The sequence below is a fragment of the Chanodichthys erythropterus genome, chromosome 12 (assembly GCF_024489055.1).
Source record: "Chanodichthys erythropterus isolate Z2021 chromosome 12, ASM2448905v1, whole genome shotgun sequence".
Lineage (NCBI taxonomy): Eukaryota > Metazoa > Chordata > Actinopteri > Cypriniformes > Xenocyprididae > Chanodichthys > Chanodichthys erythropterus.
The window spans coordinates 818,541-832,356 of NC_090232.1; the positions used below are offsets into that span (position 1 = coordinate 818,541).

At 39.7% G+C, this 13,816-nt stretch overlaps 1 protein-coding gene across 1 annotated transcript; it reads left to right on the plus strand.

The window, feature by feature from the left end:
- Positions 1-343: 343 nt before the first annotated feature.
- Positions 344-13,769, plus strand: lamp1a (lysosomal associated membrane protein 1a). Its single transcript, XM_067403000.1, has 9 exons — positions 344-564; positions 4,146-4,261; positions 8,190-8,406; positions 8,474-8,638; positions 10,780-10,970; positions 11,057-11,179; positions 11,259-11,325; positions 11,407-11,574; positions 12,013-13,769. Exons 1-9 carry the CDS (start codon positions 516-518, stop codon positions 12,150-12,152), a joined length of 1,236 nt encoding a protein of 411 aa, XP_067259101.1. The 5' UTR covers positions 344-515; the 3' UTR covers positions 12,153-13,769.
- The last annotated feature ends 47 nt before the right edge of the window (positions 13,770-13,816 follow it).

Below are 13,816 nucleotides of genomic sequence, written 5' to 3' on the forward strand. Positions count from 1 at the left end.
AAATTGTTATTTTACATTTGTATAAATAATTTGTAAAATAAAAAAATAAAATTGTATATTTTAATTAAATATATATATAGTATTGTTTTTATTTTAATACATTTTAATCAAATGTATTTCTTATTTTATTTATAATTTATGATATTATAAACACCTTAACAGCACGTGACCAGCTGCATTGAACACTTTATCACTATTTATTATTTCACAGTAAACGCGCGCAGTCACGGTGAATGTCGCCGGTGTTTATTTCATAAAGACTGTAAACGCGCAGCAGTGTGAGCGCCCTCACGTGACTCATGGGGGGCGGGGCTACAGCGCTCACATCACATGACTGGAACATTCTGCCTCATGACACAGTGAATCTGCTGCCAGACGCTGGAGAAACTGCACAGCTCCGTTTATGATCTGATAAAATCACTCATAACTCTCGGACCCGCGCGGCTCGTGCTCAGTACGCAGTGTTTAGTGCGCGCAGTTTACCGCTTCTCCTGCCGGACGTCAATACGAGGGACATGATGGAGAAACAGTGTGCTGCAGGTGTCTGCTGGACTCTACTGATGGGTGAGTCTCTATAACTCCGCTAAACTCGCCATTAAACATCATAAACTGCTCTAAACACGACAGAGTGACATCGACGTCAAACTATCGTTCGCGCGCGTTAGTACGAGACTCTGACTGACTGACTCTGGTTCATGTGTTTGATTAAACTAGTTATATGGTCAGTGTGATGAGTCTGTTCTCTTATTCGCCATTTTGCGCTTTCATTTCAGTTTATTTATTCATTTATATTAAAGAACTAAATTTCACTTCAGTTGTCGCGGTTGGCGTCACGTGATCAGAACAATAAGCTCGCTTACAATAATACTGGATTCACACCCTTCTGAACTGAACTGACCTGAAGCTCATTCCGATTCAGATCAATGTCAGTCGCTAGGCTGGTGAAGACCGAAACAGCCGATCAGCTGATCTTTAGATGACACGTGACTGATCGGGGACCATAAACCATTAAAGACAGACCTACTGTGAGCTACGAGATTGTTAATCGATCAGTCTGCATTATTTTAACTTATTTTTTTAAATAATCAATTTGTCAGGCAAAGTTTTTGGAGGAAAACTACATTACCCATGATTCTGCAGAGTAATCTCCACCAATCAGAATTGTGAAGCAAATCGCACCAAAACAAGTAATTCATACGTAAAAATATTGTTTCAATATACACTCTTTAAATCAATAGTTTTATATTCTTGCATCATTTTAAATGTGATTGTCATTGGCAGTGCATCATGGGATTGTAGTTCTTTCGTTCATTAAAGCAGTTCTTGTATTTTTTATTTTTTTTCAAGCACTTTTTTGCTTCAAATCAAAGATTTTAATGCTGTGATTCACCTCATCGCTGGTTGCTTTAGTTTATGGATTATTAAAATCTCTACTGGAAAAATACTTCCAGAACCGCTAAACTTGAGGTCTAATGGACTAAATGCACGGTTACTTCCTGGTTAAGCTCGGGCATTTCCGGTGAACTGTTATCTGTTCATTCTGTAGTTGCTGTACATCGATCAATGGTTGAAGTTTTAATGTATTCATATTTTAATGCAGTTACCTAATTTGCCAATAAACCAGTTTTATTGATTGCAATAAAGACGAAGCTCTTGGGATCGTTTAAAAAGGCAGTGTCTGTAATTAGACACACTTCAGCACTTCAAATGTCATTTTAATGTGATGACCACAAACATTATTTGTTCATCCTTCTGAGATTCTCCACTGCAAAACCAAACGTTTAAAAATGTAGGAAATTCAACATTTGATAGAAAACACTAATTTTAAAATAAAAAAGACAATAATTACCACTTTAACCAGCAGGTGGCGGCAAAGTAGCATTTATTTGTGCATATATCAGCCACTTCCTCTAATCGTTTTTCACTTAGTTTTTGATTAAATATTAAACATTATAAAATAACTAGGTTTTTGTCAATGTGAAGTATGAAATACTCACAGAATCTCATGAAAAACAATAACTTTTCTTGTGAATGAATGACAGAAAGCGAGCGCTGCTCTCTCTTTATAATCACAGCAGCTGTCAGTCAGAGCAGCACAAGATCAATGATTCACAATTTATTCAATTAATCTAACTAAAGTGCACAATAAATATTTAATTTTTGAAGCTTTTTTTCACATAAAAGTGTGAAAACTGATGGTCGAATTGAATTTAGCCGAGGAGGAACACTGAAGTATGTCTTTATTTATTTATTTTTTATGCCGTCTTACGTTTGAATAAGTAAATTAATGCTGTGCCTGACTATTTAAGTGACTATATTCTGATTATAAACTACTGAACACACCATCACATGACTCTCACCGGAAGTGTTCGAGTCGGCTTATATTAATGCTGAAGATCTAAAGAACGCTCTTACAGCCCATTACACGTTTTTACCCACTAAAATATCCGATATGATATAATTAAATATTTGAAATTACAGTCGTGCCACTTTTGAATACGTGTGTGAATCCCCACAATATGATATTATCCCGATTCTTACGCCACAATATATTATTGTGATTTTTGAACATTTTGCAGTTATATAGTGATTTATTAACTGCAGATGTCCCTAAAGCCAAACTTTGCTCACATGTTCTTCTCTGATTGGATAAAGACGCGCTGTGGCATTATTACTATCCTGCATCTCTTGAGCGTCTCTGAACCTGTTCACCAGCAGAGCCTCGACCTCCTGCTCAGACCTCATGTGTTCTTCTCTCTCTTCACACTCGCCCGCTGCGGTCAGTCATGTGACCTGCGGGAGTTACTCGCATCAACACTGTTATTGAAGAGAATGCAAGCAGATTATCAGAGTGTGTTCCTCACTCCATCATCATGTGACTCCAGAACGATCTGGACGGCAGTCAGCGCTATTGTTCCTGTGCGGCCGTTGTGTTGTTGTTGTTCATCGTGTGTGTGTGTGTGTGTGATCTCTCGTGATGAGCTGCTGTAGAGAATCGCTCTGATGATCAGGTGATTCAGTCTCTGTGTGTCTGCAGATTGTCGTGGCCCAATGGTTAGAGACTCAGAATGGTAACCTGAAGGTTGTGGGTTTGATTCTCAATCAACCAGCAGGAAATGACTGAGGTGTCCTTGAGCAAAAAACCAAAACCCCCAATCGCCACAGTGAAGTAGTGCGAGTGTGTGTGTGTGTGAGAGAGTGTGAGAGTGTGAGAGTGTGTGTGTGTGTGTGGTAAGACACTTCATGATTTCTCAAGCTCTCTCGGTCATGCTGGGATTTCTCAAGAGTTCCTCTTCACATGATTATTTACAGTTTAAACATCAGTTTTCAGCAGAATCATGAATGAAACACACACCGTTTATCTGAACCGCGTTTGAAGGATAAATTTGTACCTGGAAGTGAGTGAAATCTGACACAACCTTCTTTTGGGGTCTTTCTCATTTGCACAAAGGGTATAAAAGTAAATAAACTCAAAAACTATAGAAATATTTTACTGTTATTCAATAGAATGTTTTTCTCATAACATTATTTTCGTCCATGTTTTAATTGAACCGGTAAACCTCTGTTGTGCAGCACGTGACGTCACCGTCGACCGTTAGGACTGTGGGTAGCGGCAGCATTGGTTTGCAGCATGAATGCAGCGAAAGACACACAAAACACATCCAAAACAGCTTTGTGATTGACTGCACAAATAGCTTTGACACAAAACCTGAGGGATATATTTAAAAACTGCCGAAAGCTACAGAAAAAAGAAGCAAATGATCACTGCAGTTCACAGAAACAGCAAAAAAATTGTGAAAATGTTAGATTTTGAGGTAAAATCATTGTATATATTGTGTTGACAAATCATCAATGAAATATTTACCATTGTAAAACTGATCAGTAAATTGTCAAAGTTTTAAGAATTAAATTGAGTAGATGTGTTTTTGATGATTCAAATTTAATTTAGCCTTTAAAACAGCCATTAAATCCAGAAAAATTAAAACACAAACAGGGAATTTGGGGAAAAAAACGGGACAAAGCTCTGACGTGATCACAGTGAATGATGGTTTATCAGTGTGACGGCGCTCTCTGGTGGACACTGAGGGTCACGCCTCATTCAGGTCCAGTGATGATGATGATGAAGGTGTGTGTTTGTGTTTCAGGGTGTGTGTTTGCGGCTCATGCGGTGACGTTTGAGGTGACCGAAGGAAACTCCACCTGCATTAAAGCAGAACTCGACGCCTCCTTCAGCATCTCCTACAACACCACTAATGGAACGGTAAAACACACACACACACACACACACACATACACACACACACACACACACACACACAACACAACACAACACAACACAACACAACACAACACAACACAACACAACACACACACACACACACACAACACAACACAACACAACACAACACAACACAACACAACACAACACACACACACACTCTCTCTCTCTCTCTCTCTGAGATCCCACAGTGTGACATGAGGATCATGAATGAATCCCGTCTTCATCTGGAAGAGTGTACGTGGACCTAGTGAACAAATTGGAAAAACGGTTATATCAAATATTACAGAAAGAATATAAGACAAATAATATTACACATTCTGCAAAACTAAATATAACTGGTAATGTGCTTTTTATTGCTTATTGTGTAACATGACCTATTGAGCCACATCAGTGTATATATAGTAAAATCACTAGCATGTACAACAACACAGACACTTACTTTCTTACACACTTTGTTTTTTCCAAATTAACCAAACGGTAGCAACGGTAGATGGTGACAAACACACTCCCCACGATTACAGCAATTATCCAGTTGCACGATCTCCTTGAGTCTGCTCAAATTCATATTTACCATCTCATCCTCTGGCTCTTTAAGTATCATCTGCATATCTGAGGTTGTTGATATTTCTCCCAGCCATTTGAATTCCGCCTTGTGATTCCTCCAGCCCGGCATTTCGCGTGATGTGCTGGATGAATCACAAGCCGGAATTAACATTGCTGTTCCCTCTAGGGGGTCCTAAGGTGTCTTGTAGACCAGGAGATTTATTTTGATGCCTTACCTGTATAATTGATAATACAGTGCAGCTGTAACAGAACAAAAATAATACCATTAGAACATTTATATTTTCAGCACTTATGATCTTATCATCTAAATAAGATGCACATTTGTCGCCTCTACCTGAACGTTGTCGCAGTGAAGTTCCCATTGAAGGCTTGCACAGGTGCTCAGTGTCAGGCTCTCAGGAGTCACAGCCACGACATATCCTAACGTCTCGCCGTCGATAGTTGAGTCAACAATGAACGTCCCATTCTGTGCACCAAAAACACATTAATTACAAAAAAACAAATGTCTTAAAGGGTTAGTTCACCCAAAAATGAAAATTCTGTCATTAATTACTCACCCTCATGTCGTTCCACACCCGTAAGACCTTTGTTAATCTTCAGAACACAAATTAAGATATTTTTGATGAAATCCGATGGCTCAGTGAGGCCTGAGCAATGACATTTCCTCTCTCAAGATCCATTAATGTACTAAAAACATATTTAAATCAGTTCATGTGAGTACAGTGGTTCAATATTAACATTATAAAGCGACGAGAATATTTTTGGTGCGAAACAAAATAACGACTTATTTAGTGATGGCCGATTTCAAAACACTGCTTCAGGAAGCTTCGGAGCGTTATGAATCTTTTGTGTCGAATCAGTGGTTCGGATGACCAAAGTCACGTGATTTCAGCAGTTTGGCAGTTTGACACGAGATCTGAATCATGATTCAATACGCTGATTCATAACGCTCCGAAGCTTCCTGAAGCAGTGTTTTGAAATCGGCCATCACTAAATAAGTCGTTATTTTGTTTTTTTGGCGCACCAAAAATATTTAATATACTTTATAATATTAATATTGAACCACTGTACTCACATGAACTGATTTAAATATGTTTTTAGTACATTAATGGATCTTGAGAGAGGAAATGTCATAGCTCAGGCCTCACTGAGCCATCGGATTTCATCAAAAATATCTTAATTTGTGTTCTGAAGATTATCGAAGGTCTTACGGGTGTGGAACGACATGAGGGAGAGTAATTAATGACAGAATATTAATTTTGGGGTGGACTAACCCTTTAATAATGTTTGTAATATTGTAATTTGTCTTTTAAATGCTAAAACAAAAAGGCGTGCCCACCGTATGGTACCATCAATGTTCACAATGGCGATCTCTCAAGTAAACGGTCATTTCCTGAGGCACCTGGTACATAATGAATCCCATCATGCTCTCACACTGGAGCGTTTCCTGCATTGTGGGACATTCTGAAAAACGCAAAACACAATATATAAACTGTAAAAAGTGTTCACGTTCTTATTATTCCTTGTGCATTACTCAATCGCTCATGGACTTGCAATGCTATGAATTTTAACTCCGACTCGCTCTTAACTCTGGGTGAACACAATCTGCCATCTCAGCTTTTGTAGTTGCTGTGGCCCTCATGACAAACACCGCTGTGAAGAACGGCGTGAGAAACCCCTGCTGTAAACTACAATCCATCTCAGGCTGGAGTCCTCCTGTCTACGAGGACAATCAATGCCAGAACGAAACTATATTGATACTGACCACATATAAGCAGAGTTGAAAAAATTCTCTTTGTCCTAGTGACATGAAACTTTGTACAGTTGTTAACTTTTTCTAGATCTACAAATAATAAAAAAAATTGGAGTGATATCTTGTTTTTATGTTAGTGTAAGAAATAAAGTCACACTCAGGGTCTCCAGAGACCTCAGGCAACAAAAAAATATTTTGTTACTAAATTAGTTTTTATTAAAAAAAAAAAGCAAATGTAATTTTACTGTTTATTAATGTTTTTACTTCATGTTTGTGCAGTTTTTGGAGGATTTATCATATATTTTAAATTTATATAAATAAATTAAAAAAAAATTATACAAAAACAGCTTTTAATATAAATTCACTTTATAAAAGACCCACATTTCTAACTTTCATTCATGGGGATCACATGGATAATCTGACATGGTTTAGTGTGAGATTTTTAAAAGTAAAAAATGATTACTTTTTTTTTCATCTTTACACAAGTATTTTCAGCTGGATTCATATCTAAATATTATCAAATCACAATTATGACAATAAAAGCTACTTTTTGTCAAAGTTTAGCATTTTTTTTCTGTTTTGAAAAATCAGTTTTTCAAAAAATGTTGGATGAATTTTGTCCATTTTCTATGTGGGATCTCATCATAATGTAACAATATTGAAAAACTGATTTTATCTTATTACAAAAAAAATCCTAAACTTTGACAAAGAGTAGCTTTTATTGTCATAATTGTGATTTGATAATATTTAGACATGAATCCAGCTGAAAATACTTGTGTAAAGATGTCTTTCAGTCAGTCAAACAGCAAATAGTGGAGCTCTGCTGCCATCTGCTGGATAAAGAGTTCATTTTTTACTTTTAAAACTGCATTTTCCAAAAGATGGGCAAAAATCTCACACTAAACCATGTCAAATTATCCGTTATCCCCATGAATGAACGTTAGAAATGTGGGTCTTTATAAAGTGAATTTTACATAAAAAGCTGTTTTTGTATATAAACCTATTCAACGAAATATTTTATTTATTTATATAAATTTAAGAAATATGATCAATCCTCAAAAAACTGCACAATTATGAAGAAAAACATTAATAAACTGAATAAAATTACATTTGTTTTTAAAAAAAAAAGCAATTATTTTGTTACAAAATTAGATTTTGTTGCCTGGACCTCTGGAGACCCTGAGTGTACTTCCCAAACGAAGAGCGCACGAGGGTTAAGAGTCAGGGTCCAGGTCTGACAGAACCGATGCAGGATGTCCAGGTTCTGCTGTCGACCCTCTTCTGTTGGAGATCATCTGCATACAGGAGGAACTTTACAGTGGAGTCATGTAGTGAGAGATTCGTGATAAATGAACAAAAAACAATCGCCTTAAATTTGTTAGCTATCAAAATGCTAGTTCAAACACACACACATGCAGTTATGATGTCACATGTCTAGTGTTAACTGTCAGATGTTTTTTTTTCTTAGTTTTAGTCCTGTGTCAAATGTCTTTTTTAGTTTTTGTCATATTAGTCATGAAAAAAAACATCATTTTAGTTTTCAATGAGTGTGTTTGTGACGAGTGTGTGTGTGTGTGTGTGTGTGTGTAGAGCGTGGCGGCGTTCGCTCTGCCGTCCTCAGCAGCGGTGGCTAACGGAAGCTCCTGCGGCGCCGCCGGTGTTCCTCCAGAGCTGCTGCTGTCGTTCGGAGCGGGTCACATGTTCTCTCTGGTGTTCTCCAGCGACGGGCGTCTGTACAGGGTGGCCAGCATGAGCCTGCAGTACAACCTCAGTGACACCAGCACCTTCCCACAATCCTCCAGCACAGGTCAGTCTCTCTCACACACACACACTCTGTCATAGACGAGCGCCGCTCACGTGTGTCTCTGCCGCAGGAGTCGTGTCCGTGATGGCGAACGTGTCGCAGATCTCTGCGCGGATGAACAGCACCTACAGGTGTCTGAGCTCCGCCTCCGTCAGTCTGGACGCAGGAGTGAACGTCACCTTCGCCAATGTTCGCATGGAGGCGTACATGACCTCGGCAAACCTCAGCAAAGACGGTACGGAGTTTCAAACATTGAAGGTCAGGGGCATTTCCCAGCATCATGTGATCCTCAGACTCCTCCCACATCTGAGTGAATCATCCTTTTGAACTGAACCGGTTGAGCAGGTTATTAAACCGTTTGTTCTTCTCTGAATTGTGTGTCACTTGTGAGTGCTGATGAGGGCTGCTGGGTAATCTGATGCTCAGAGCTGGAGTGAGTCATGTGATGCACACAGTCGAGTGCATAAACAGGGCTCAACACTAAGGATTCTTTCTACTGGCCCGGCCCGCCACAAAAACTTAATAAAAGTAAAAGACAAGAAAATGGGCCTATAAATAAGCATAGTTATTGTTTTTGTTTTCTTTGTTACATTTAACCTTAATAAATAGGGTTATGACACCAAAAGCTACTACATTAATTTATATTTTAAATATTGTTAGACAAATAAACAGAAAGTAATAAAATACTAACAAATAATCAAATTACGAGTAATAGCACAAATAAATACAACAGAACAAACATATAAATTAAATAAATGGTGCTTTTCAAGTTTTTCATGAAGGTTTAAACAGGAGATTTTCAGGTGAATCTAATGTGTAACTATATATTAAACATTATTAAAGTTCATCAGTCGAGAGCAGTTACAGATGCATAAACATGTTTTTAATGTTGAAAATATATGTTAAATACTGTGATTTGAGATTATTTAAAAAATGAAAAGACACTTTAAATGTGAAATTAAACCCGCCAGTAGGCGGCAGCGAATCACTGTTAATGAGCGAGTCATTGAGATTCAACCGATTCATTCAAGCGGCTGATTCATTCAGGAAGTGTTGCTCAGAGACGCAAAACAATTCTGTGGACTTTGGAACTATTTTCACTGGCGAAATAAAGCGAAACAGACGATTTAATTGTAAGCCACTTGATATTAAGTTCTTGTTCATTAAACTGTACGCTGAATAAAATGAATATCACATTTGTAATCATGATAATATTTATAGAAAAACGTCACTCTTTGTGTAATATTGGTTAACTATATGAAATGATATAAATATAAAAGAGATGCAGGGTAATTTTTGCCCCTTATCTTGAATTCTGGGGCATTTTACTAGACTAAATCACGCAGTGAAAGCGTACACTCTAAATATCCATGTGCACTAGTCTAAACTACACGTATAGAGTATGTGTTCACTCAGTGTGTGTGTTTTTGTTTGGTTTTTGTAAAGTGAGGGACATAATCAATAATATCAGATCATTAAATCAACAATTATGATATCATAGAGGATCTATATCGCACTGGCCCGTTCCGTCTGCTGTCCTGAGCGTCGTCCACACTGGCCCCGGGCCATCAGCAGTGCTTACTGTCGAGCCCTGATAAATCTTCACCCCCTCAGAACCTGCTGAATGTTTATCAGTGAATAAAGACTGCACTGAAAAATGGTGTTTTACGCTGAAATTGCTGGTAAATTTCACAAACGATTACAAAGAAACGTCTGTAGAGCAGAATCTGAATGTGTCTCATGTTTGACGTTTGCACCAGTAAAGCATTAGTTCAGTTCAGAATGAAAATGTCCAGATAATTTACTCTCCTCCATGTCATCCGAGATGTTCATGTCGTTCTTTCTTCAGTGGAAAAGAAATGAAGGAAAACATTCCAGGATTTTTCTCCATATAGTGGACTTCACTGGGGTTCAACGGGTTGAAGGTCCAAATGTCAGTTTCAGTGCAGCTTCAAAGAGCTCTACATGATCCCAGACGAGGAATAAGAGTCTCATCTAGAGAAACCATCGCTCATTTTCTAATAAATAAATAAATAAATAAATGTTTTAACCATAAATGCTCATCTTGAGCTAGCTCTCTTCTTCTTCTCTATTTGAATTCCAGCAGTGTAGACACTGCTAAGAGTATTACTGCCCTCTACAGGTCAAAGTTTGAACTAATTGTCATATTCAATATGCTAGTGCAAGTATATAACAATTAGTTCAAACTTTGACCTGTGGAGGGCAGTAATACACTTAGCAGAGTCTAGTTCACTAGTTTAAGAGGAGCATTTAGAGTAAATTATCAGGGAATTTTAATTTGAAAGTGAACGAATCCTTTATCGATCTGTACTGTTGAAGCGCTGTAGAAATAAATCTTGTGTGTTTGTCATCTAGAGAGTGTTTGCAGTGCTGATCAGACGGTTACAACCGTCGCCCCGACACAATCGCCCAAAACCACGGCCGCCCCGTCACCCACCCCGGAGCGCGGCAACTACACCATCACCAACGGCAACGGCACCGTCTGCCTGCTGGCGCTGATGGGGCTGCAGCTCAACGTCACGCACTTCTCAAAGTCTCGCAACCAGGTGACAACCACACACACACACACACGCTCACTTCCTGCTGAGGTCACTGTTTCCCGCCGCTGACATTTGATCCGTTCCCTCCACAGACCGTCAGCGAGGTCATGAACCTGCAGCCCAACAGAACGACGGCCTCGGGGTCGTGCGGGGTCACGGTGGCCACCCTGACGCTGGCCGAGGATCTGACCAACCTCACCTTCACCTTCACGCTGGTCAGACTCTCTCTGTTTCCTGTGTCGTAATGTCACGTGACTCTTCCTCCCTCTGATCATGTTCCGTGTGTCGCTGCAGAACTCGACCACGCAGAAGTTTCATCTGAGCGCCGTGAGCGTCTCCGCCTTCTGGTCCGACATGACGGGTAAATGAGTTCAGTCCAGACTCTGGTGCGGTGGTTTCAGTCAGGGGTTCTGATGTTCTTCTGATGGTTTGGTTCCTGCAGATCGGTTCGTGGCGAGCAACGGCTCTCTGGACTTCCTGCAGTGCAGCGTGGGCCGCTCGTACATGTGCAGCGCGGAGCAGACGCTCGCCGTAGTGCCCGCCTTCTCCATCAACACCTTCAGACTGCAGCTGCAGCCCTTCAACGTCACTGCTAACAAGTTCTCTGCAGGTACTGACCAGCGGTCATGTGATCAGATCGCTGTAGGTTTGATTCCTAAAGAGTGAAGCACTGTGACTCTGCAAGCAGACACAATCTGAGATATATGTAAAATATTCTGGAATATTTGGTTTGTAAAGTTATAAATGTGGATATTTTTCTCAGACAAACCCATCGCTTCACTCCAGAAGGTCTTTAGTATCCCACGGGAGTCGTATGGATTACTGTTAGGATGGATGGATGCGCTTTTTTGGCCTTCAAAATCTCATTCACTGCCATTATAAAGCTTGACAGAACCAGAAGATTTGTAAATATATCTCCGATTGTGTTCGTCTGAAATTTTCATTTTTGGGTGAACTGTCCCTTTAAGCTCCGCCCTCTCCCATGAAGCACTGCAAATGATGTGACCGAGTCAATGTCACAAAACTGTGTGTGTGTGTGTGTGCGCAGCGGAGCAGTGTCGTGTGGATCAGGAGAACATGCTCATTCCCATCATCGTTGGAGCGGCTCTGGCTGGTCTGGTGCTGATCGTCCTCATCGCGTATCTGATCGGCAGGAAGAGGACACACGCCGGATACCAGACCATCTGATCATCATCATCATCATCATCCTCCTGCGTCTGTGCTGTGATCGCCTGCTTCAGAGCGGCTGCTGCTGGACGCACTGGACTGAGCGAGAGTGTGTGTGTGTGTGTGAGAGAGCTGGTTCATTCTGTTCTTCTTTGCTGTGAGGTCAAAGGTCAAGGTCAGGGGTCACCGGTGTGTGTGTGTGTGTGTGTGTGTCTAGTCGACTGTCATCTGTGTCTCATCAACTCATCTCCTGTTTGTTCCTCTAAAGCCGTTATATTAATGAATCTGTGTAAATAATGATTGTTTTAGGTCAGAGGTCACGAGTGAGACTACAAATAACTGATCAGCCAAACTGGACAAACCTTCACTCGTCCTCGGTGATACAAATCATGCAGAAATAATGCATTTTATTATTATTATTATTATTATAATGTTCTTTTTATTCTAAAAATGTTCAATGTTTTCGGTGTCGGGTTCATTTGTTGACATTAATTAACACGTTAATAATGAGCGATTCATTTCTGAATCTTTGTTAATGTTAGTTTATGAAAATGTACGTTAGTTCACAGTGAATTAACTGATGCAACTCTCGATATTAATAATTAGTAAATGTTGAGATGAATAAATGCTGTAGTTAGTTGATGTTAACGAATGAACCTCGTGATCGTTTCCTGTCTGCAGTCATTTTAATTGGCTTCATGTAAAAACAATATGAGTTTAAGACATCACCTCATTTACATAAGTGTGTGTAGTAAATGTTCTCATCGTGTGTGTGTGTGTGTGTTCAGGTGTCTGCGTTATAAGCACAGCCGTCACCGTCAAATACATCAATAAACAAACTAAACCATTTTATTCCAAATATAAACATGCAGAAACTCTCTGAGGGTGTGTGTGAGGATACACAATATCATTAGCTCAGAATAAAAACCTGTGTGTGTGTGTGTGTGTGTGTGTGTGTGTGAGTGTGAGTGTGAGAGACACTGGCATTAAATGACACCTGATATAAATAATTGATGTTGTTGTTGTAGTTGTGTCTCGGATCATGAAGCCTGTATAGAGCCGCTGGTGCATTACCCATGATCCTCCACTCTCACACACACACTGGTCAGTTTGTTGTTGGAGTGAAAAGGGAAACTGGACTGTGCCTGTTGAACATGAATGATTGAGTCTGATGTGCTTTTCTGGACGTTTATGAGAAACTCTTCGCTGTTTGAAGTGCTTCATCATCATCAGAATGACACGACGTGTCCATCAGTGCGTTGATGATGATGATGATGATGATGAAGAAGCACACTGGGTTTGATCTGCATTGGAGCTCTGCTGCGTTCACACCATGTCATAATCACAGTCAATATCTCGCTGTACAGTGACGTCACACACCGGACGTCTGCAGTGGTCAGGTGGTACAAGCCACAGCTCTCAGAAAATCACCTGTTTACATGTTGTAATCACACAGGCTTTTTACAGTTACGGTAATTACGACATGGCGTGAACGCGCCTTTCTTTATTGTGGTGAGTTGTTTGGTCAGTGACTTGTCATTGGGTCATGTGACTCCAGTGCCGTGTTTGCTGGTTTCTGCTCTTTTGTAGCGAATGTTTCATTATTTTTATGCATCAGGGTTTGAGGTTAATAAATAAATAATGACTTACAGTCTGTGTGTGTTTCAATCCTGACTGATGAAAAC